The sequence below is a fragment of the Hylobates moloch genome, unplaced genomic scaffold, assembly GCF_009828535.3.
Source record: "Hylobates moloch isolate HMO894 unplaced genomic scaffold, HMol_V3 SCAFFOLD_2, whole genome shotgun sequence".
Classification (NCBI taxonomy): Eukaryota; Metazoa; Chordata; class Mammalia; order Primates; family Hylobatidae; genus Hylobates; species Hylobates moloch.
The window spans coordinates 17488206-17509064 of record NW_026652277.1 but is presented as its reverse complement, the minus strand read 5'-3'; the positions used below and the strand labels follow the sequence as shown (position 1 = coordinate 17509064).

Sequence of the window (20859 nt, the reverse complement as noted above, 5' to 3'; positions counted from 1 at the left end):
AAACAGATTAAGAAAATATCATTCCTATTAAGTAAAGGAGAAAGACACTTTCTATCACTTGAAAACCAAGTATTGCTTTATCTTAGAAAAAAATTGCTCAAAGTGTTTCAGACAAAAATACTTCGAATACAAAAATTCGACATCTATAAATCTTGAATGGAAATCAAATGTCTTTCTAAAGATTGACGTAAGAGAGAAAAATAGAACTACCTCAGTTAAGACCGAGAGAGCAGTGTCGCTATGAACAGAAAGCCTATGGACTTTTGTGAGTATTCATTCGGATTGGAGAGACTGCACTCTGAAGACAATTGCATATACTATTGTATATGGGGCTCAGAAATTAAATTGACTTTTAGTGGGATAATTAGGGATTATAAATCCAGAGAGATAAATAAGGACAATTCTTAGAATTCTGGCTTTTGTTCGTCAAACTCAGATATTTTTGTAATTATACTGTTTTACAATAATGCTTGAAATAGTGTGATTACGAGTGCATTTGTGGTCTGGAAAGTTGGGTTGTGATAGTTGTGAGTCTATTATGACTCAGGTGGTGTCACAATCATCCCAGACCATATCGAATGCTCTTTGCTCTGCCCAGTCCCTTTGCAGGGCAGCAGGAGAAAGAGTTCTGGGTGATACCAGGAAACAAGAGCTGCTCTGATCTGGTCTAAAGTAGCAGGTGAGGGGTGGGGGGTAAGAAGTCTGGGACGGGTGGAGCCAGCATCAGGAAGAGGCTGTCTGGTGATGGGGAACGTGAAGCAAAGAGGAATATTTCCTTTTCCTCTTTCCTCAGCCCCAGCTCTGCCTTGCAACATGATGCCCTCCTCCACGCCACCTAAAATCTGCTTCACTGTTTGCTTACAGATTTTTAAGCATGGAAGAACACCAAGAATTCATCTGTTCTGGGGCTTTCCCACTAAGATAATGCAATACTGCTTATTTTGCATCCTTGCAATAAAACTTGAATTTTCATTTTTAAGAAACCTTCAAGCATATAAATTACCCAGTTCTATTGATTTCTAGCTGTGTGAAACTAAATGGCACTCTTCTTAATTTAAACGTAAGAAGAGTATCATGACTATCATTTTCACTGTGAAGAACCCTTTTGATGACATTGATACAAAATTCAGGACCTTCACGTATTTCTCCATCAAACCACATGCTTGTGGCTTCCTTTGAATTCTGTTTTTGATCTATGGTTTCATAAAGGTAAGGCATTTCAGAGATGAGAAAATAATAGCATGCCTACCTACCTCCAGTGTTAAGTATATATTATATTGCGTACAGGAAGATTTTCGCTGAGTAACTGATAGTTGGTAAACATAAAGAGGTCATGGCCGGTTGCGGTGGCTCATGCCTGTAATCCCAACACTTTGGGAGGCCGAGGCGGGCGGATCACCAGGTCAGGAGATCGAGACCATCCTGGCTAAAATGGTGAAACCCCGTCTCTACTAAAAATACAAAAAATTAGCCGGGCGTGGTGGCGGGCGCCTGACTCCCAGCTATTCGAGAGGCTGAGGCAGGAGAATGGCGTGAACCCAGGAGGTGGAGCTTGCAGTGAGTGGAGATTGCGCCACTGCACTCCAGCCTGGGCGACAGAGAGAGACTCCGTCTCAAAAAATAAATAAATAAAGAGGTCACTTGATGGAGGGAATATTGGGACCATGGGGGTGCAGTCTAGTCCTGTTAGCATGATCTCAGGGAATGCTGAGATAGTAGGGGTGAGTCTAGTCTTACTGGCAAAATCAAAATACACATACAAAGCCTACAGTATAAAGTCCATCATCTGTGTTCTAGTCTTTGGCCAATAGAGATCATTTTCTCCATTGAAAAATGGAAATAATGACATCTGTAAAGGGCTGTAGTAGGTACAATGAGGTCATAAATGTGAAATAACTTTGGGGAAAAATGCTCTAGATAAATTCAAGGTCTTTCACTACATTATCAGACTAAATGTGCCCAACTTTTCTTGGTGATAAATAGTACTTACATTTCAATGGACAATATCCAAATAGCTTGTCTGTGTCATAGTCAGTAGTGGTTCCGCACCAGAGCCATCCATCTGACCGCCCAGCACTCGTGCAATCTGCGTACCACTTGTTTTCAAACTTGAACGGGAATGCACAGGTTGCTCCATTGGCGTTGCCTAGTAGCGTATACATGGCTGGAAAAACATATTGACTTGAACTTGGAATGTGAGTGATATTTCTGAACATTGACTTTCCAATAAGAAGTCTGCTGAAGGAATGGGTCTTACTCTTCTGATCACACTTGGTGCACTCACACAGGGATTTTGTTGTTGTTGTTGTTGTTATTTTTTTTCCTTCTCCTTCTACCCTAGTCTTTTGCTGGGTACATAGAGCAGTCTGTACTTAGCAAATAACTTAGTACCACTTCATTTCCACTGTATTTTGGAACATTTTCAAATGAGACTAATTTGTTAAGTTGTACCATTTGAAAATGTTCAAATGGTACAATTCAAAGTGGTACCAGTAACAGTGGAAAATGAAGTGGTACTAGTTAAAGTGGTAATAATAACTCATAGTACCACTTCATTTTCCACTGTCTTTTCCTCCTTCCTCTATTGACACCAGCTTTAACTTCTGAATTTCCTGTGAAACAGTTCTTTCTCTTGATTGGAATCATGGAGCTTTGGAATCTCTAGATAAAAAAATAATCTTAAATCTGTATAGCCCAAACACATAGTCAATACTTAAATCCCCTCCAACCACTTCTTGTCAAGCCAGCCTTCACCTGAGTTCCTCAACAATGACCATAAGGAAAGATAGACATTTTGGCATTGTTCTCTAATCCCTATCATGAAAAGAAGCCACTCAAAACTGTTAGATACCACCTACAATCAAGGTTTTTCTTTTCAACAAGTGAAGGCCAACAGATTGAGTGGGAAGCTCTGGGTTCAACGAGAAATGTTAATTGAAACAAACACAGAATCATTGTTGATTATGGTTTGGCTTAAGCCAAAAAGGTTAAGGAAGCTCATCTCTCCACTAAGAACTAAACAATGCACACAGCTACATTGTCCAGTATGTTTAAAGTCTCCATCTTTGTAGAGATAACAACTTTTTACATTAAAGTATTTGACCTCTTGCCACCAACTGATATTCAGAATTTACCCTAGGTAGGAATTCTCCATTACATTTTATAGATTCTATGACTTGAAAAAGTTATTAGCTGGGCGCAGTGCCTCACGCTTGTAATCCCAGCACTTTGAGAGGCCAAGGCAGGCGGATCACTAGAGGTCAGGAATTGAGATCAGCCTAGCCAAAATGGTGAAACCCTGTCTCCACTAAAAATAGAAAAATTAGCCGGGCATGGTGGCAGGCACCTGTAATCCCAACTACTCAGGAGGCTGAGGCAGGAGAATCGCTTGAACCCGGGAGGCGGAGGTTGCCGTGAGCCGAGATCACACCACTGCACTCCGGTTTGGGCGACAGAGTGAGACTCTATCTCAAAAAATAAATCTTAAAAAGAAGGAAGAAAAATTTCTTAAAAGACATTTAGTCATTCTGATATTATAAAGCTTATAAAACATGTAGCACATAGTAAGAGCACAATAATGTGAGTTATTGACCTCTTTTCTTTTTCCTTTACTCATTGTAATTATCAAGTCCTCTTTAAATATTATGTTTATTTTTAATGACCTCAAAATTCCTTTTTTGTCAATAAGGTCGTTGTTAATAACTTTAAAATGCTATTCTAGCTTTAGTTCCACTAAGTTATGGGAATGGTCTCCAAATCATATATTGTATTAGGAACATGCTGTATTCAGAAATAATTGTGCCATTCTTAGTCACTGGGATAACCGTTTCTTCGTACGAAGGAAACCAGTCAAGACCACCTTGGGGTTAGTTGTACTGTTCATCACTAGCCAAGAAATGTTCAGTGCTGGATTTATAGATGCCAATGAGATATAGCTTTATTTACTTATTTTATTTTTGAGACAGGATCTCACTCTGTCACACAGGCTGCAGTAGGGGGTGCAATTATGGCTCACTGCAGCCTCAATTCCCTGGGCTCAAGCAATCCTCCCACCTCAGCCTCCTGAATACCTCGGACTACAGGTGCACACCACAGTACCAAGCTTATTTTTACATTTTGTTTAGGTCTCACTAGGTTGCCCAAGCTGTCTTGAACTCCTGAAATCAAGTGATCCTCTCGCCTTAGCCTCCCAAGGTGCTGGGATTACAGGCATGAGCCACCACATCTGCCAGCTTTATTAACTAACTCTATTTAATAATTACTGAGCCATTCTATACACCCAACACTGATGAGGCCAAAAGAATCCCAACTACCTCACTGACACATCATGTAACTGCAGTCAATTTGTCTTCTTCTTGGAGTCTGAACTTCCTAATAACCATCAAATCCATTTAAGTCTACAATTCTGGTTCCATTCTTCTAAAATAATTCCTATTTTCAAAAAGTTCCACAATTCCACCCCCTCCCCCATGTTCTCATCAGAGATACAGAGACCCTACAATACATCCTCTCGACACTGTCTTCAGTTCTAATGTGTGTTCCCAATCTCATGGTCACTCTGTGGAGCTAGAACGGAGGAGCAGGATCATCTTAAGTGCTGGGAGATCTTTGGAGAGTATGCAAAATGTAGTCAATAGACCCTATGCCGCAGAATCACCCAGGTCTTCATAGAAATCATTGAATAGATTCCTGGGCTTTTTCCCGATATGTGTATTAAGAATCTAGTAGAAGGGTGTGCTTAGGATCTGTATTTTTAACAAACTCTCCAAGTGATTCTTAAGCATATTAAAGTTTGAGAACTGTTAGCCCAAACCCTATGCATATTTGTCTCAAAACCGGTGGGGAAACAGAAAGGGTAGGGGGTGAGGGAAGTATAATATTATATTTTAAAATAAAATAAAAATCCGATTTCTTAGCACCGATCTTCCTCAAGTTAAACTCCTCAATTAGCACAATTGTCCCATCTGTGGAATTTGACTCGGTCAAGTTTAATTCACCCTTTTCCTTCCTTGTAATTTTCTGTTGAGTTTCTCCTGAAAGGTTTTTTTGTGTTCACTTAGCTTACCTCTCATATCACTTCTAAACCTATATTATGTTTGAAAAATACTTCAAAATAACTTATTTCTGAGCCCTTCTCTCACTGTACTTCAATTCCTACTCTCTCCTCTTCTGTAACTAGATGGAAAATAGAAAGCTCACAAATTATTGCCTTATAAAGAACTAAATTGCTATGCTCAGTCTTAGCTGAGATAAGCTAGGTTCAACCAATCTTAGTAGCCCAGTAACACAACAATTTTGGAAACAGGTTATCTCTTGTCCCCAAAAGTAGGCTCTTTCTCTGACCTTGAGGTTGTTCTAGATAACACTTCACAATAACCAAGTATCCAAACCTAAAATGTGATTATAACATCATCTCACTCAAGAGACCAGCCTTTGTAACAAGGCTTCAAGTTGTGTTGTATTTTTGTTTTGTTTTCTGTGCAGCCACCACATAGTGAAATTTGGTCAACATAAGAAAGAACTAAATACCCTGATCTTATCTAACCTTCAAGAGGTCAAGAAACCAACTATATGTAAGAGGATTCTTCCCACCGCATTGGAGGTATCACCTTCTCTGATGGCTAAGTAGACTGCATATTAATTTACAAGCTAATCCTTCGCATTTTATAATCTTCTGATTATTACAGTCTCTAAATACCCATAACCTGACAAAATAAATCAGAAACATTTAGAATCCCATGTCGCCAAGGAATCTGCTGAGATTTCATCTTAGGCAATCTAAATTGGGAAAGAATGTTCTATGGATCATTTTTCCAGGGATAACTTAAAGGAAAAGAAATATTTGGCTAAACGTATTTATCACTGCAACTTTATAAGGTTAACTAGAAGGCTTTGGGTCAAAGACTACAATGAAAATGATTTTCTGAAAAATGTAGCCCATAGTTAAAAAAATAAAACCTCAGAGAAAGTTAAAAGAATGCCTTCCCATTAAGTAAAAATAGCTAAAGTATCAGTCAGGACTTTTTAACCACATTTATGCACCATCATGTCCTCAGAGTAGTCCTACAGAATAGTTGAAAACACGAAGATGCTGATCAACTGATATTTCTAGTACACGCCAAACAAGAGCATGATGATTTTCTTGAATTAGGTTCTAACTAAGAAGACGAGAAAATTTCAACACAAAGGTAAAAATTCCAGGCATCTCACCTTCATAACCTCTAGAGCATAGATTATCTGTGGTTCCGTAGATCTTCCACCTGCTCCATAAACCTGATCCCTTGTAGAGCATAATATTCCTTTCTTGTCTATTGCCATAGTTAAAAAATAAATCTTCTCCTTTGATCCCCAAAAGTGTGTCATTTTTGCACTCCCATTTCTGAAATTCACTTTTTGAGTCACAGGCATAGAGAGTGATAGCAACCCAGTCCGTTTTTGATGGCACTCCCAGGCATAATTTAAATGCAACATTCATAATCTGAGATTCGGACACCCATCGGAATTTCTGTGATTCAGCATCCTGGTTGCAAGCTGCAGTTTGGACGGCACTGGGACTTATTGCATCCACACAGCGCTTGTGATCTTCATTATAGATTAAAAATTGCCTGGTGTCTGTTTAAAAAGACAGAAGCAGGAAAAGAAGAAGAAAGCAAGCATGGGTAAGTGGATTCATGTAACAAGGACAATCTTTGAGGTCAAATTTTCCAACTCTTCTATTTCCCTAAAGACTTAACATTGCAGGAAAAGAGGTACTGATGACTGAGCCTGGGCCAGCTCTCTTTGAGAATCCCTGAAGCTGGAGGGAGAACTGGACTGAGGGCCTGCCAAGGTACCGGCACTCAGCTGGATGTCCTCAAAATGTCCTAGTCCACTGTGAGGAGTCTCATGCAAAGGCCCACCTTACATGCCCAAGAATTGTCCAGGAGTGGAACATACAAGGCAGAAAATAGAAAGGAATAATATCAACTGGGAAAAGAAAATTTGTGTAATATGAATAAACTGAAAAATTACTCGCATGTATGTCCTAGAAAAGGTATGTGTTTGTTTGTTGTTTTTAAACGACAAGGTCTCACTCTGTTGCTTAGGCTGGAGTGCAGTGGTGCAATCATGGCTCACTGTAGCTTCCAACTTCTGGGCTCAAGTGAGCCTCCTGCCTCAGCCTCCCAAGTAGCTGGGACTACAGGCTTGCACCACCATAACCAACTAATTTTTTATTTTTTGTAGAGATGGAGTCACTGTGTTGCCTAAGCTGGTCTTGAACTCCTGACTTCAAGCAATCCTCCCACTTCAGCCTCTCAAAGAGCTAGGATCACAAGTGGGAGCCATGTCGCCTGGACTAGAATAGGATTTTGAAGTGTGACACATCTCAACACACTGTGGTATTATTTGTTAATAATTTAATAGTGAAGTTTGCAATAAAGGATAAATCAATGTAAGTTTTATATCACTGGAGAGAATATTTTATGAGAATAACTTTAAAAATAACATTTTTTATATTTGTAATTTGGAACTGGTGATTTAAGTAAATATGTAAGGATGGCTTATACTTAACAGCACATAGCTGCTAGCTGGCAAAACGGAACTTCCTCTTGCAAAAGAGGAAAAAAGGATCTGGTAAGCATTTTTTTTCCTTTAATTAAATCAAAATTGAGTTCATGTAGGGCTTTCTCTCTTTTCTTTATTGTTAAGGAATATAGAAATGAAAGTAACTGAGTGCTTTAATTTTGTGACATAAACATAAACACATTTTGTGAAGTTTTCCTAAATTCCATGTACTCACCTTGTTCTTTCAAAATGAGCTGGCAGTAGTGCAGATGTTTGAGGTTCTGACTAAATGAGCTCATTATTTTTAATTAAATAATTCCAGCCAAATCAAACAAAGTTAGAATCAGACCACTAGTAGAGTCCTTCAGTGTTTCCAAAGCCTTTTTGAAGCCGTATTCTATTTCCTGTTCTGAACGCCCCAAGGAGGTTAGCACCACTTACACTCTGAGATCAGTTCTAGACCCATAAGCTCAAAGCTTATAATAAATGTTTGCCTCAAAAGGTTTTCTCTTGACATGCTCCTCTATATGCTCTTGTCCACACTAGTTCCAGATCTCCTGCCTCTCTCCTACCTTGAAATGATCATCTCATCTTTAAAAAAAAAAAAACCTTTATAGCCACATCCAGTCTGGTGCTTGATCAAATATCTGGGTGCCAAGACCCAGCCATGTTGACACATAAAATTAACCACTGCAGTATATTTTTGGGTAAAGCCGGTAGATTTCTCTATTGCCTTAGAATGCAAACACAAGCTGAAAATCCAGGAAGATTCCTAGGTTTTTAGCTTATGGATCTCAGGGGATGATGGTGCCAAGAATGAGAAAGAGAAGTTTGGATGTTAACGCATTAAATGCTGTCTTACTTAGAGTGAGTAAGACTTACTCTCGCTGCCTCTATGCCACCTGATTTCCTAGTTCTCTGCAACTTCACACCTCTGCCTGGGCTCCTCTGCTGGGTTACTCATTCATGGTACTTTCATTTCTTGGAATCCGAACTCACTAAAGCCTGGATCCGGACACCTGCCTCTGCTGGCTTCTCTGCAATTGACATCTGTCCACCGAACATACAATACCTGTCCCAATCTCCTCCCGTCTAGCTGAGCTTCCTTCCACACTCGATCTCATTTTGTAACTGCTCGTGCCCTAGTGGGACAAAATGAGTAATTTTCTACCTTGGCAATAAAATGAGAATTTTGATAATATAGGGCTTTGCTCACAATGAAACATGGGAAATAGGAAAATAAAAACGATTTTTTAAAAAACAGTGACTATGATCATTTGCTTTATGCAAAGGTAAATTATCTTCTCTAATCTCAAAATGTGACGAACTCTGAAACTTTTGCCATAGATATATGTACACTCCACCATACTAGCCTCTAAATGTAATGTAACTTGTTTGTGTTATTCCACCTACTGTTTTTTTTTTTTTTTTAACCTGGACTTATCTTCCACTTTTCAGATAGCTTTGCTTAGTAATACCTCATTGGTAATAATAGTAAATATATCTTCCACCTTATACTTTGGCCATTTTCATTGTATTGTCAAATAACAGTCTTATTAACTGGTCAAATTCAGTCAATTAACCGGTTGGTAACCAGTCTTTTAAGAGAAGGCATCTTTATGCACGAATAATGTTCCTCCTTCAGATGTTTTTATACTTGTTTGACTTTTATATGTCTAATTTTTATCTGAGTCCATCTTAATTTCACTTTAAGACAGCGTTTAATGAGTAACATCCAAACTTCTCTTTCTCATTCTTGGCACCACCATCCCCTGAGATCCATAAGATAAAACCTTGGAGTCTTCCTGGATTTTCAGCTTGTTTTTGCATTCTAAGACAATAGTGAAATCTACCGGCTCTACCCAAAAATATACTGCAGTGGTTAATTTTATGTGTCCACATGGCTGGGTCTTGGCACCCAGAAATTTGATCAAGCACCAGACTGGATGTTGTTATAAAGGAATTTTTTTAAAGATGAGATGATCATTTCAATCAGCCAACTTTGAGTAAAGCAGCTCACCCTCCTCAGTGTGGGTGGGCCTCATCCAATCAGGCGAAGATCTTAAGAGAAACAAGCTGAAGAAGAAGAAAAAGGGGGAAGTCCCTGAAGAATGAATTCTGCCTCTGGACTGCTTTATTTCTGTTTTTGTTTGTTCATCTGTTTTCGAGACAGGATCTTGCTCTGTTGCCCAAGCTAAAGTGCAGTAGTGCAATCACAGCTCACTGCAGCTTTGAATTCCTGGGCCCAAGCAATCCTCCCACTTCAGCCTCCCGAGTAGCTGGGACTACAGACCTGTGCCACCACACCAGCTAATATTTTTTATTTTTAGTAGAGACAGGGGTGTCACTTTGTTGCCTAGGTTGGTCTCAAACTCCTGGGCTCAAGTGATCCTCCCGCCTCGACCTCCCAAACTGCTGAGATTACAGGCATGGGCCACCTCGCCCAGTTCTAGACTGCTTCAATCTCAAACTGCAATATCAATTCTCTCCTGAGTTTCCCGCATACTCCTCTACCCCTGCAGGTTTTGGACTTGCCAGCTTCCACGATTGTGTGAGCCAATTCCTTAAATAAGTCTCTCTCTCTCCCTCTCTCCACCCTCCTCTTCCCTGTGTACACACACACACACACACACACACACACACAACTCTGACTTAATACACATATCCTAATTCATTCTCTTTGCTCCATTTCCACCATCCCAGGCCAAGCCACCATGGTCTGGCTCTAGTCTTCCTCTCTTGAAAATGGAATCATCGAAAAAGATAACACCTGATCTCCCAGTTTTCTGGGAGGAGCCAGGCCTGACTTGTCACCTGATGCCAAATTGCAAAACCTACCTAATATAATAGGTGGTCTTCACTGAGCTACCTACAAGAGTGAGATTTCTTTCTGTTTCTCGCATCTCTTTTGCAGATTGCCTGTCATGTACACCATATTCTGGTTGAATGTTCACTTCAATAATAAAATTCTTTTCTTTCTCATCTACCTTTATAGAGAGGTTTTCTGGGTGGGAAGGAGATTGGGTTTCTAATTACAAGTTCTCAACAACTTAAACCTTGCAAAAGGGAACCCCTGTACCCAGGAAAAATACATCCAGCCCCTATATCATTGTTTATTAGAAAGGGAACCAGTGACCTATCAGCCCTCACCACCAACTACACCACCTTTCAGCTCCTCAAACCCTCCAGGCTCACTTCCACATTAGTGACTGCATGTTTTGAGTTCCCTCTTCTTGGGATGCTCACTAAGGTCATAGCTCAAGTGTCAACTTTCCTTTTCTTTCTTTCTTTGAGACAGACCCTTGCTATTTCACCCAGACTGGAGTACAGTGGCGCCATCTTGGCTCACTGCAACCTCGGCCTCCTGATTTCAAACTATTCTCCTGCCTCAGTTCCCCGAGTAGCTGGGATTACAGGTGCATGTCACCACGCCCAGCTAATTTTCGTATTTTTAGTAGAGGTAGAGTTTCACCATGTTGGCCAGGCTGGTCTCGAACTTCTGACCTCAAGTGATCCACCCACCTCGGCCTCCCAAAGTGTTGGGATTACAGGTGAGAGCCACTGCGCCCGGCCAAGTGTCAACATCTTAGCAGGCTGATCATCCTAACTCATTTTATTCTTTTATTTACCATATAATATCCATAACCATCTTAAAATATATTCTTCTTCAATTTGTTTACTAATGCTCTGTCCGTAGTCCCCTACTGGAATGTAAATTTCATGAGATGAGGTACTTGATCTTTCTGATTTAGTGCTGCAGTCCCTCTTTGGAGAGCATAAATGATCTCTCAACAAGTAATTAGTTGAATGAATGAAAGAATGTTTATTAAAGCAGAAGCATCTTGACCAGTAACCCAGATAAATTATTTATCTAATGATAGATGGATGGTTACAGGTATATTGAATATTCGTTTGTCCCCCTGAAAGCTTATTTTTACTGAAGAGAAATTTAGAAATGTGTATACTTACAAAAAGAGTAATTGGAAACGAAAAGGTTCTATTTCAATACACACTTATCTATTCTTGTTTCCTTTATTTATCTTTTGCCATTAGGAAGCAGTGTAAGTTTGATATTGCCTTTGCTAGACAATACAAGGAAATGTAAAACTATTGCTCTATGGTGATACATTCATCGTGCATTATTCTTCTCCCCCAGTAATCAGCATGTCATTTTGCTTTTATCATCATCTCTGCAACACGTCTGACTTAAAATGTCATACTTCTTCCTCTGAAGGCATATTCAAGACATTGGCCAAAAAGCAGCTTGTGGCATTTTTACCAATATTAACCACACTAACATTTATAAACATCCTATTTTTGTCCATACTAATTATGTTTTTGTAACAGAAATAGGCAAAGATGAACGGATCAACACAGTCGGTTGCTGTTTTCATTTCTCTGCAATCTCATTTGTAGGATCTAATATGTGAGTTTCTTTTTTTAATCCTTACACATCAGAAATTTATTTCCAGAATTGCAGTGATTCTCCTTCCATCCTAACTTGATCTTACTAATCTCACATTGATTTTTCAACAAATATTTGACAAACAATGACCACATGCCAGATGCTATGCTAATGACAATACAAAGACAAACGAAAGAGATAAGTTTCCTGCCACGCAGAGCACACTCTCTGCTGTGGTTAACTCCAGGGGCAAAAATATCAAGGGTCAAAATACATTTAATAAAGAAGCAGTAAGTTTCAACCCAATATCTCAGGTTAAAAATGATTAAAGACTAAACATCCAGTAACATAGGTGTGGATTTTGTTGTTGTTGTTGTTGTTGTTGTTTTGTTTTTTGAGACAGAGTCACTCTGTCGCCAGGCTGGAGTGCAGTGGTGTGATCTCAGCACATTGCAACCTCTGCCTCCCAGGTTCAAGCGATTCTCGTGCCTCAGCCTCCTGAGTAGCTGGGACTACAGGCATGTGCCACCACACCCGGCTAATTTTTGTATTTTTAGTAGAGACGAGGTTTCACCATGTTGGCCAGGCTGTTCTCAAACTCCTGATCTCAAGTGATCCACCTGCCTCGGCCTCCCAAAGTGCTGGGATTACAGGCGTGAGCCACCGCGCCTGGCCTGGATTTTCTTTTAAGCATTTTTAAAATTAGTCCACGACATTGAGCAAGTCATTAAATTCCCAAGCCTACTAGCAAAGAAAATTAGGTTATTAAAGGTGATTGTTCAGGGTGATAAGTATGATATGCCACATTTTCTTATAGATTTTTAGATTTTCCTGACTATCAGCAAATAAAATGCTGACATTGGAACACAAAAGACAGTAACTTCTGGAAGACAGAGAAGCCGGATAAGAGGAAAAGCAGCAAGTAGCTGTAGCAGATGCCTCCAGATTTATACTATTTCTCCGTGGCCTTCACTATGTAGGTGCATGCAGGACCCACTCACAAATGCCAGCACCACGTCTTTTGGCCTGGGGGCCTTTTCTGGCTATCAGTGCCCGCTAGGCTCAAACATGGCACAAATTAGATGGGTCAGAAAACAAATGCCCTATAGGAGGAGGCCTTCATCAGAGGCCAAGGAGAACTGCTGAAGGCTCTAAATCTCTTGCACCTTGGAAGGGATGAGTCCGAGGCACCCATCCCACACCATCGCCGAGGGCTCCTACGCTCCATTGCCCACAGCGGTCACTGGGTGTCCACACACCTTCCCTTTCTGTCTCACTTCCCCGTTCCCCTGCCAGTGTTTCCTCGGCTCACTTCCCAAATAAACTAACTTGCCCTCAAACCAGAGTGCAATTGTCTGTGGATAGCTTCTTGGGGAACCCAAACTAAGAAATATATTCACCAGCCTCAGTTAAATAAATGTACCTATGCTTTCCCCAAAGACCCCAAATTAAGTGAAAAACAAATATTTACCCTGCACCTAGTACATTCAAGAAGCTATGCCAGGTGCTGGGGGCTGATGGGGGGTGTTAGTCAGAGTCTTAGGCTAAGAAATGTTGAACAAGAGGCCAAGGCAGGCAGATCACCTGAGGTCAGGAGTTTGAGATCAGCCTGGCCAACATGGCGGAACCGCGTCTCTACCAAAAATACAAAAATTAGCTGATGTAGTAGTGCATGTCTGTAATCCCAGCTATGGGGGGCTAAGGCAGGAGAATCTCTTGAACCCACAAGGCGGAGCTTGAACCGAGCCAAGATCGTGCCACTGCACTCCAGCCTGGGCGACAGAGCGAGACACCATGTCAAAAAAAAAAAAAAAAAGAAAGAAAAGAAATGTTGAACAAAAGAAAAAAATGGAGAATTACTTCATTTGTCACTTTGATCCTTCATTCAGACCCAAAATATTCAGGGAAACTACTGAGTTAGGTCATTGCAATTGGCCATTTGGAAAAAATACAAAATATGAACCCAGTATGGGTCTGCCTGCAAGGACAAAACAGAGGCCAAGAAACTCTTCCAACTTGCCTCCTACCACGTTAAAGATATGAATATCTACACCTTCCCGGGGCCATTCACCCCCATGTCAGTAGAAGAGGCTTCCTTCCTCCTGCCGACCACCATACCCGTGTCCTGGATTCCGAACCCTCCTACCTGTCCACAGCTAGTTTCTCCTCTCACTCCTATTTCTTCAGCCTTTGAATGCCAGCCTCCCCAGATCCCCATTAAGATAAATAAACAAAACCCTTTACTAGGTAAGAAGCTGACACTACACTGCTCTTTCTTCTTCCGTGCATAGCCCCACTAACTGATTCGTTCGCCTTATGTATGTATCATGTCAATCTGATCATGACATAATCAGAGCTCTAGGGTTTGGCTCCCAGGTAACAGACTCCGCTGCTCGCTGGCTGTGTGACCTTGGCCAAGTTCAACATTACACTGTGCTTCCACTTCCCCGTCTATAAAATAAAGGGGGAAATAGCAGTACCTCCTCATCATCGTGCGAATGAAATGAGATCATCTAAATAAAGTGCTTAGAAGAGTTCCTGACACAGGAATTGCTTAATATAGATTCATTATTATTATTGTTAACTTGGCAAAATCAGTCGTACAGACTGTGTGAGATGTTTCAGAATAAGATGAAATTAAAGAGCAGAGAACTGTTGCAGCAGTGTAGAAAGAGGGACTGGCCAGGCGCTGTGGCTCCCGCCTGTAATCCCAGCACTTTGAGAGGGCAAGGCAGGAGGGATCACCTGAGGTCAGGAGTTCAAGATCAGCCTGGTGAGCATGACGAAATCCTGTCTCTACTAAAAATACAAAAATTAGCCGGGGAGGGTGGCGCACGCCTATAATCCCAGGAGAATCACTTGAACCCGGGAAGCGGAGGTTGCGGTGAGCCGAGATGGCGCCACTGCACTCCAGCCTGGGCGACAGAGCAAGACTCTGTCTCAAAAAAAAAAAAAAAAAAGAGAGGGACGGAAGGACTGAGAACACGGAACCGCAGGGTTTCCAGCCTCAGGGGGCGTGGTGTGGAGGGTTATCTTCTTTGGGGTTGATAGACTTGCTATCAAATCCTGGTTCCACCATTTTGTAGCTGTGTTGCCTTAGTGCTATTAGTCATTCTAGCCTCTACTTCCTCATCTGTAAAATGGGGATAATAACGCTGTCTGGTAGAGCTACCATGAACTTCTAAATGAGATCATTTATGTAAAGCACCCAGCATATCATTTGCATCTAATACACACTTGATAAATATTAATTCCTTCCTTTCCCCCTCTTGAAGTGAAAAGTCTAAAAAAAATTGATACAGATAAAGGGATTTAAGTCCTTCTTTTAACATAGTGTTATTTTGAACCACATTATATCTTTCCTGATCAACACACTCCAGGTAGTGAATTTATCTACTTCTTAGCCTCCGAGTCTGAAGATCATAATGAAGAGTTAGCTCTGGTCTTTACTGACTACCTGACTTCTGCGAGCCACTGAATCTTCAGAGCTTCAGCTTTCTCACATAGGGAAAGGTCACATCTTCCCATCTGCTTTATGGGAAGCTATGGGCCCCTGAGGTCTAAGTTTCTACTACAGTCATTCATGTACAATATTTGCAGATTAAACCAAAAGTTGCACAACTGTTAAAAGCTAAGGTTGAGCATGGTGGCTCATGCCTGTAATCCCAGCACTTTGGGAGGCCGAGGTGAGCAAATCACTTGAGCCTAGGAGTTTGAGACCAGCCTGGACAACATGGCAAAATCCCATCTCTACAAAAACTGCAAAAATTAGCCAGGCATGGTGGCATGCACCTATAGTGCCAGCTACTTACGAGGCTGAGGTGGGAGAATCACTTGAGCCCGGGAAGCCAAGGCTGCACTGAGCCATGATCATGCCACTGCACTCCAGCCTGGGTGACAGAGTGAGACCCTGCCTCAATAAAATATATATATACATATATATATATACACATATATATATATATACACACACACACACATATATGTATATATGTGTATATATACGTGTATATATATATGTGTATATACACGTGTATATATATACACGTATATATATAAAATCTAGCCATATGTTCCAAAGCATAAAAGTTAGCTCAGGCTTCTAGATACAAACACTGAGAAAGATGGAGAACAAATTTAAAAAGGAGAAAGGTGCTTGTATTTTTCTCCCACTTAATTCAGTTTTGTGAAAAAATACCTTGAAGAATCAATATTTAACAGAAGACATACATTTATATTGGAATCAAAGTTTTCAAGAGTGATTGTGAAAAACCACTACTGTGATAATTACATGATAATAATTACCTTTCTCAGCATTTCAATGAGGGAAATTAAATAGAGGAGTATTAGGATTATACCATTAGCGTGATGTCGATGTCAGAACCACAGTTGGATCCCTTCCAGCCAAATGTGAGCCCCGCAAACGGCAACAGGAATAACCTAATTTGCACTTACTTGATCTAATGTTGTAGCAAGAAATCTAAGGGGACGTGGAAAAGTACAAGCTGTTGAGCAAAGTCCTGGATCTATGTCTACCTGCTGAACAGTCACCTTCTGGACATTTTACCTCCCTGAGCCTCGTGCTTCACCTATAAAATGATGATGTCAAAATGCATCATTTCCAAGTTTCTTCTTGCTTGAATGCTCCATGATTCTAAGGCTTCTCTGTCCACCAAGACGTCTCTCATTTTCATTTTTTGCAGATGTCCTAGGCTTTTTATGATACTACCTGACCCACTGAGCACCTTCCCAGAGCCTAGAAAGGCTCCATGTTGCCCTGGGACCAATAGCAGCAGCTAGTAAGAGCCTATTGTTGGCCAGGCATGGTGGCTCATGCCCATAATCTCAGCACTTTGGGAGGCTAAGGTGGGCAAGTCACGAGGTCAGGAGTTCAAGACCAGCCTGGCCAACATAGTGAAACCCCATCTCTACTAAAAATATAAAAAATTAGCCGAGTGTGGTGTCGGTCGCCTGTAATCCCAGCTACTCAGGAGGCTGAGGCAGGAGAATTGCTTGAACCCAGGAGGCAGAGGTTGCAGTGAGCCAACATCACACCATTGCACTCCAGGCTGGGTGACAGAGAGAGACTCCATCTAAAAAAAAAAAAAAAAAAAAAAGCCTATTGTTGGCGTCTCTTCCCAACTCTGCCCCCAGTGGCATCAAGTCAGTAGTTTGAAATCAACCATGGTGGGAATATTTACAGCATGGACATCAGTACACAGCATAAATCAAATCAGTGCTTCCTTTCTTTCCTTCTAGGAACCGGGAGTTAAGTTTGCCAATACACCACTACCTGTGAGCCAAACCCTCCCATTTCCAGGTTAAACTTCTTTGCTGTGGTCTAACCTCTGTGTCCCACCGGCTCTCATGGTGCATCTACCATGATTCTAACCCAATTGAGCTGGAAACCTTGCTGCTGAGTGCTAAAAAAGATAGCGCGGCAAGAACAACAGTAGGAAAGGTGAGCGTCTAGCCCTGTTCACCTCTAGCCTCCTGGACCCCACTGGGTAGAACCAGCCCATCTGTTGGCAGCAGCCCACAGAGACTTACGGTGCTAATGCTGTGGGATGCTCTCCTGAAGGTGGAAGGAAGGGTTGTGGATTGAAGAGAAATAAACCGATTGCAAGTAGGGAGACCTTCCCATGGGTTTTCCTAGTGGGCAGGAAGCCAGGGGAGAGGTCTTGAGGCTTCCCATAGCTTTAACCTGCTGCTAACTAAGCAGGTGCCCTGCCTTTACACAAATTCCTCCAATCACATGCTTCGTGGGCCAAGAAAAGATAAAATAAAAGTTACAGGCTGGGTTCAGTGGCTCACATCTATCATCCTGCACTATGGGAGGCCAAAGTGGGTTGATCACCAGAGCCCAGAAGTTTGAGATCGGCCTGAGCAAGATAGTGAGACCCTGTCTCTACAAAAAAAAAAAAATTAAAAATTAGCTTGGCATAGTGGCTTAAGCCCAAAGTCCCAGCTACTGGAGAGGTGGGAGTGGGCCAAGGTGGGAGGATTGCATGAGCCCAGATGTCAAGGCTGCAGTGAGCCATGATCACACCACTGCACTCCAGCCTGGGTGACAGAGTGAAACCCGTCTCAAAAAACAAAACAACACAAATTACAGGCTTTCACGTAGGAAAAAAAAAATCTGGAAGGGGGTCCCTTGAATTTTTTGTTTGTTTATTCTCCAAGTAAACAGATCTTCAGCATCCCCCTTCTCTCCCCAATATCTGTGCCTATGAAGAGGAAGACATTAGTCAGAGGAGGGCATCCTGCTGTCAGGAAGAGGGAAATACTCCTATAGCTCAGAAACGTTATTGAGTCAGTTTAAAGAAAATTAGGCACTGTATCTGTGCAGCCCAGTATGACAGCCAGTCACCTCATGTGACCATTGTACACTTAAAATGACACTACTGTGAATTGAGATGTGCTATAAGTATACCATACTCACCAGATTTTGAAGAGTTAGTTTCAACAAATGAATGGGAAAATATCCCAAATCGATTAAATGTTGAGTGATAATATTTCCGAGTTACTGGGTGAAATAAAATATATTAGTAAAATCAGGGCTGGGCGCTGTGGCTCACGCCTATAATCCCAGCACTTTGGGAGGCCGAGGAGGGCAGATCACTTGAAGTCAGGAGTTCAAGGCCAGCATGGCCAACCTGGTGAAACGTCGTCTCTACTAAAAATACAAAAAGCTGGGCATGGTGGTGCATGCCTGTAATCCCAGCTACTCGGGAGGCTGAAGCACGAGAATCGCTTGAACCCGGGAGGTGGAAGTTGCAGTGAGCCAAGATCACACCACTGCACTCCAGCCTGGGAAACAAAATGAGAGTCTGTCTCAAAAATAAAAATAAAATTAATTTCGTCTATCCTTTTTATTTGGCCTTTTATGTACTGCTTTTCTGCCACTGATTTTAATAGCTAACACTTATAAGGCTCTTACTATGGGTCATACTCTGTTCTAAACATTTCACATATTGCTACTCATTGAATCGTCACAAAAACTGATGGGGGCAGGTAATATTATTCTTTCCGTTTTATAGACATGGAAACTAAAGCACAAAGAAATAAAGTAGCCTGCCCAAGGTCACAAAGCTAGTGAGTGAGAGAGACAGGGTGTAAACCATACCACCTTCACCTGTGTTTTTATAATCACTACTACTCAATACTTAATATGATTTAACCTTTGCGGTACTAAAATACTCTCTTCCCAGGAAACTTCCTACCCACCTTCACATCAGTGCATAGAGTAGATCGTAGGCACAAACCATTCTCTGCAAGTGTTTGTTGATTTCATAGAAATAAAGGGGGATCAGAAACCAAAAAATCATATTTGAAATCTCTTCTATATCATCTCCAAATAGAACCAGCAATGAAAATCCCCCGAGGCACTCCCATCCTGAAGTTTAAGCAGCTGAGTCTAGAGAAATAGAAAAGACAGACTGGAAAAGGTATTTGAGAATTTGAACAACTCTGGAGCTGTTCCTAATGAGTAATCTCTAATCTCCAGAAAAAGAAGAAAAACAGGAATCGATCTGCTTATGCGGCAGTTTGAATAGTCTAGAATACAGATAAGGATGAACTTTCTAACAATCAAGTGTCTGAATGATTCTGGCAGAAAAAAAATAAGCATGGAAATCGCTTAGAATCACTTTTGGGGGGGGGATGATCTGCGATGATATCCTTGGACCTAAGACGCGGGGAGACATCAGGGCTGCCCTCCTTCCAGCCAAAGACACTTAGAAGGTGTTTGTTGGCGGTGAGACAGAAATAGTGTGAATTGAAAACCAGAAAAGAGTAAACCACAGAGCAGGAAATTTCTGCACGAAGAAAACAGGGAAGGAACAACGAGCGATGAGAGAAGTCAGGAGGACACTGAAGGTCTGTAGGGCTCCCAGCCGCGCAGCAGCCGAGCCCTGAGACGCATCGTCCTCCCTCCTCCAGCTCCAGGCCTCCCATGCCTGGCCGCCAGGTGAAGGCAGCAGGCTTAGCCGTGGACTGTGTGGTGCAGGGGAACCCCGTTTCCTCCTCACAAAGGTGTTGAAACGAACCCATTCACAGTAACCCAGAAGAGGAAGGTGGGGTTCCGGCCCCCCAAGTCAGAGAGCCCCCTGCCTCAGAGCAGACTTACCCAGTAGCAGAACAGCACCCGGAATGACAGAGGCAAAAACCAGGAGCAGGGGCAGCCTCATGGCCCAGGGTTTACCCTTTCCTTCTCCTGATGGACAGGAGGGCGGAACTAAGACGCAAAACAACGAGGCCCCCCGACTGCCTCTCCACCTAATCCAAGTTCCCAGAGCTGCCCAGCTGAAAAGAACTACAGCGGAAGCCCTCCCTTTTAAAGGGCTCCTGAATTTAGGGAAAGCGTCTACTGAGGAGACATCCTGTCACATGAGGGTGGCTGGAAAAACAGGAATTCAAAGTCGCAACTTTGCTTCGTAAGCTTACTTCTGAGAAGAGCAGACGCAGAGGAAGGGGAGAAAGGGGCACGTGTGGGAGAGGAGTGGCGGGGTGGGGAGGCGAGAGGGCGATGGTGATGGTGAGGAGTCAGGAAGGAGAGAAGTGAAACGGCCCGGGAGCTCCCGGCCTGCTCAGATGGGGCTGGGTGGAGACCGAGCTGCAGGCCATTACCTGTGCCGGAAGACGGAGCTTCCCCTGGGAAGCAGCTGAGTCAGGGGTCCCTCAGCAGACAACCTCCACTCTGAAGTGACAGCCACACGGGCCCTGGAAAGGACGGTTTTACGCTGGAAACGCTGCAGAGTTGAAGCTCATCCCCCTTAGTCTCCACATTCAGTGCTTAGAGCCTTTCTTTTTTTTCTTGGAAAGTTTGAAGAGAAAGTTCCACGCAGCTTCATTTCCTCCAGGCAGAAGAAAAGTGAAAGGGAGGCTACACCTAACAGGGAATGTCAGTT

General features: G+C 42.1%; 1 protein-coding gene across 1 annotated transcript in view; it reads right to left on the bottom strand.

Annotated features, from left to right (window-relative positions):
* MRC1 (mannose receptor C-type 1) overlaps positions 1 to 20257 on the bottom strand; it is a 103163-nt gene extending 82906 nt beyond the window's left edge. The window contains exons 1-3 of the mRNA XM_032165380.2: positions 20079 to 20257; positions 6211 to 6612; positions 1991 to 2164 (exon numbers count right to left, since the gene is read on the bottom strand). Coding sequence (XP_032021271.1) covers positions 1991 to 2164; positions 6211 to 6612; positions 20079 to 20139 — 637 coding nt within the window. The 5' untranslated portion in view covers positions 20140 to 20257. The remainder of the gene's footprint in view (positions 1 to 1990; positions 2165 to 6210; positions 6613 to 20078) is intronic.
* Between the last annotated feature and the right edge of the window lie 602 nt (positions 20258 to 20859).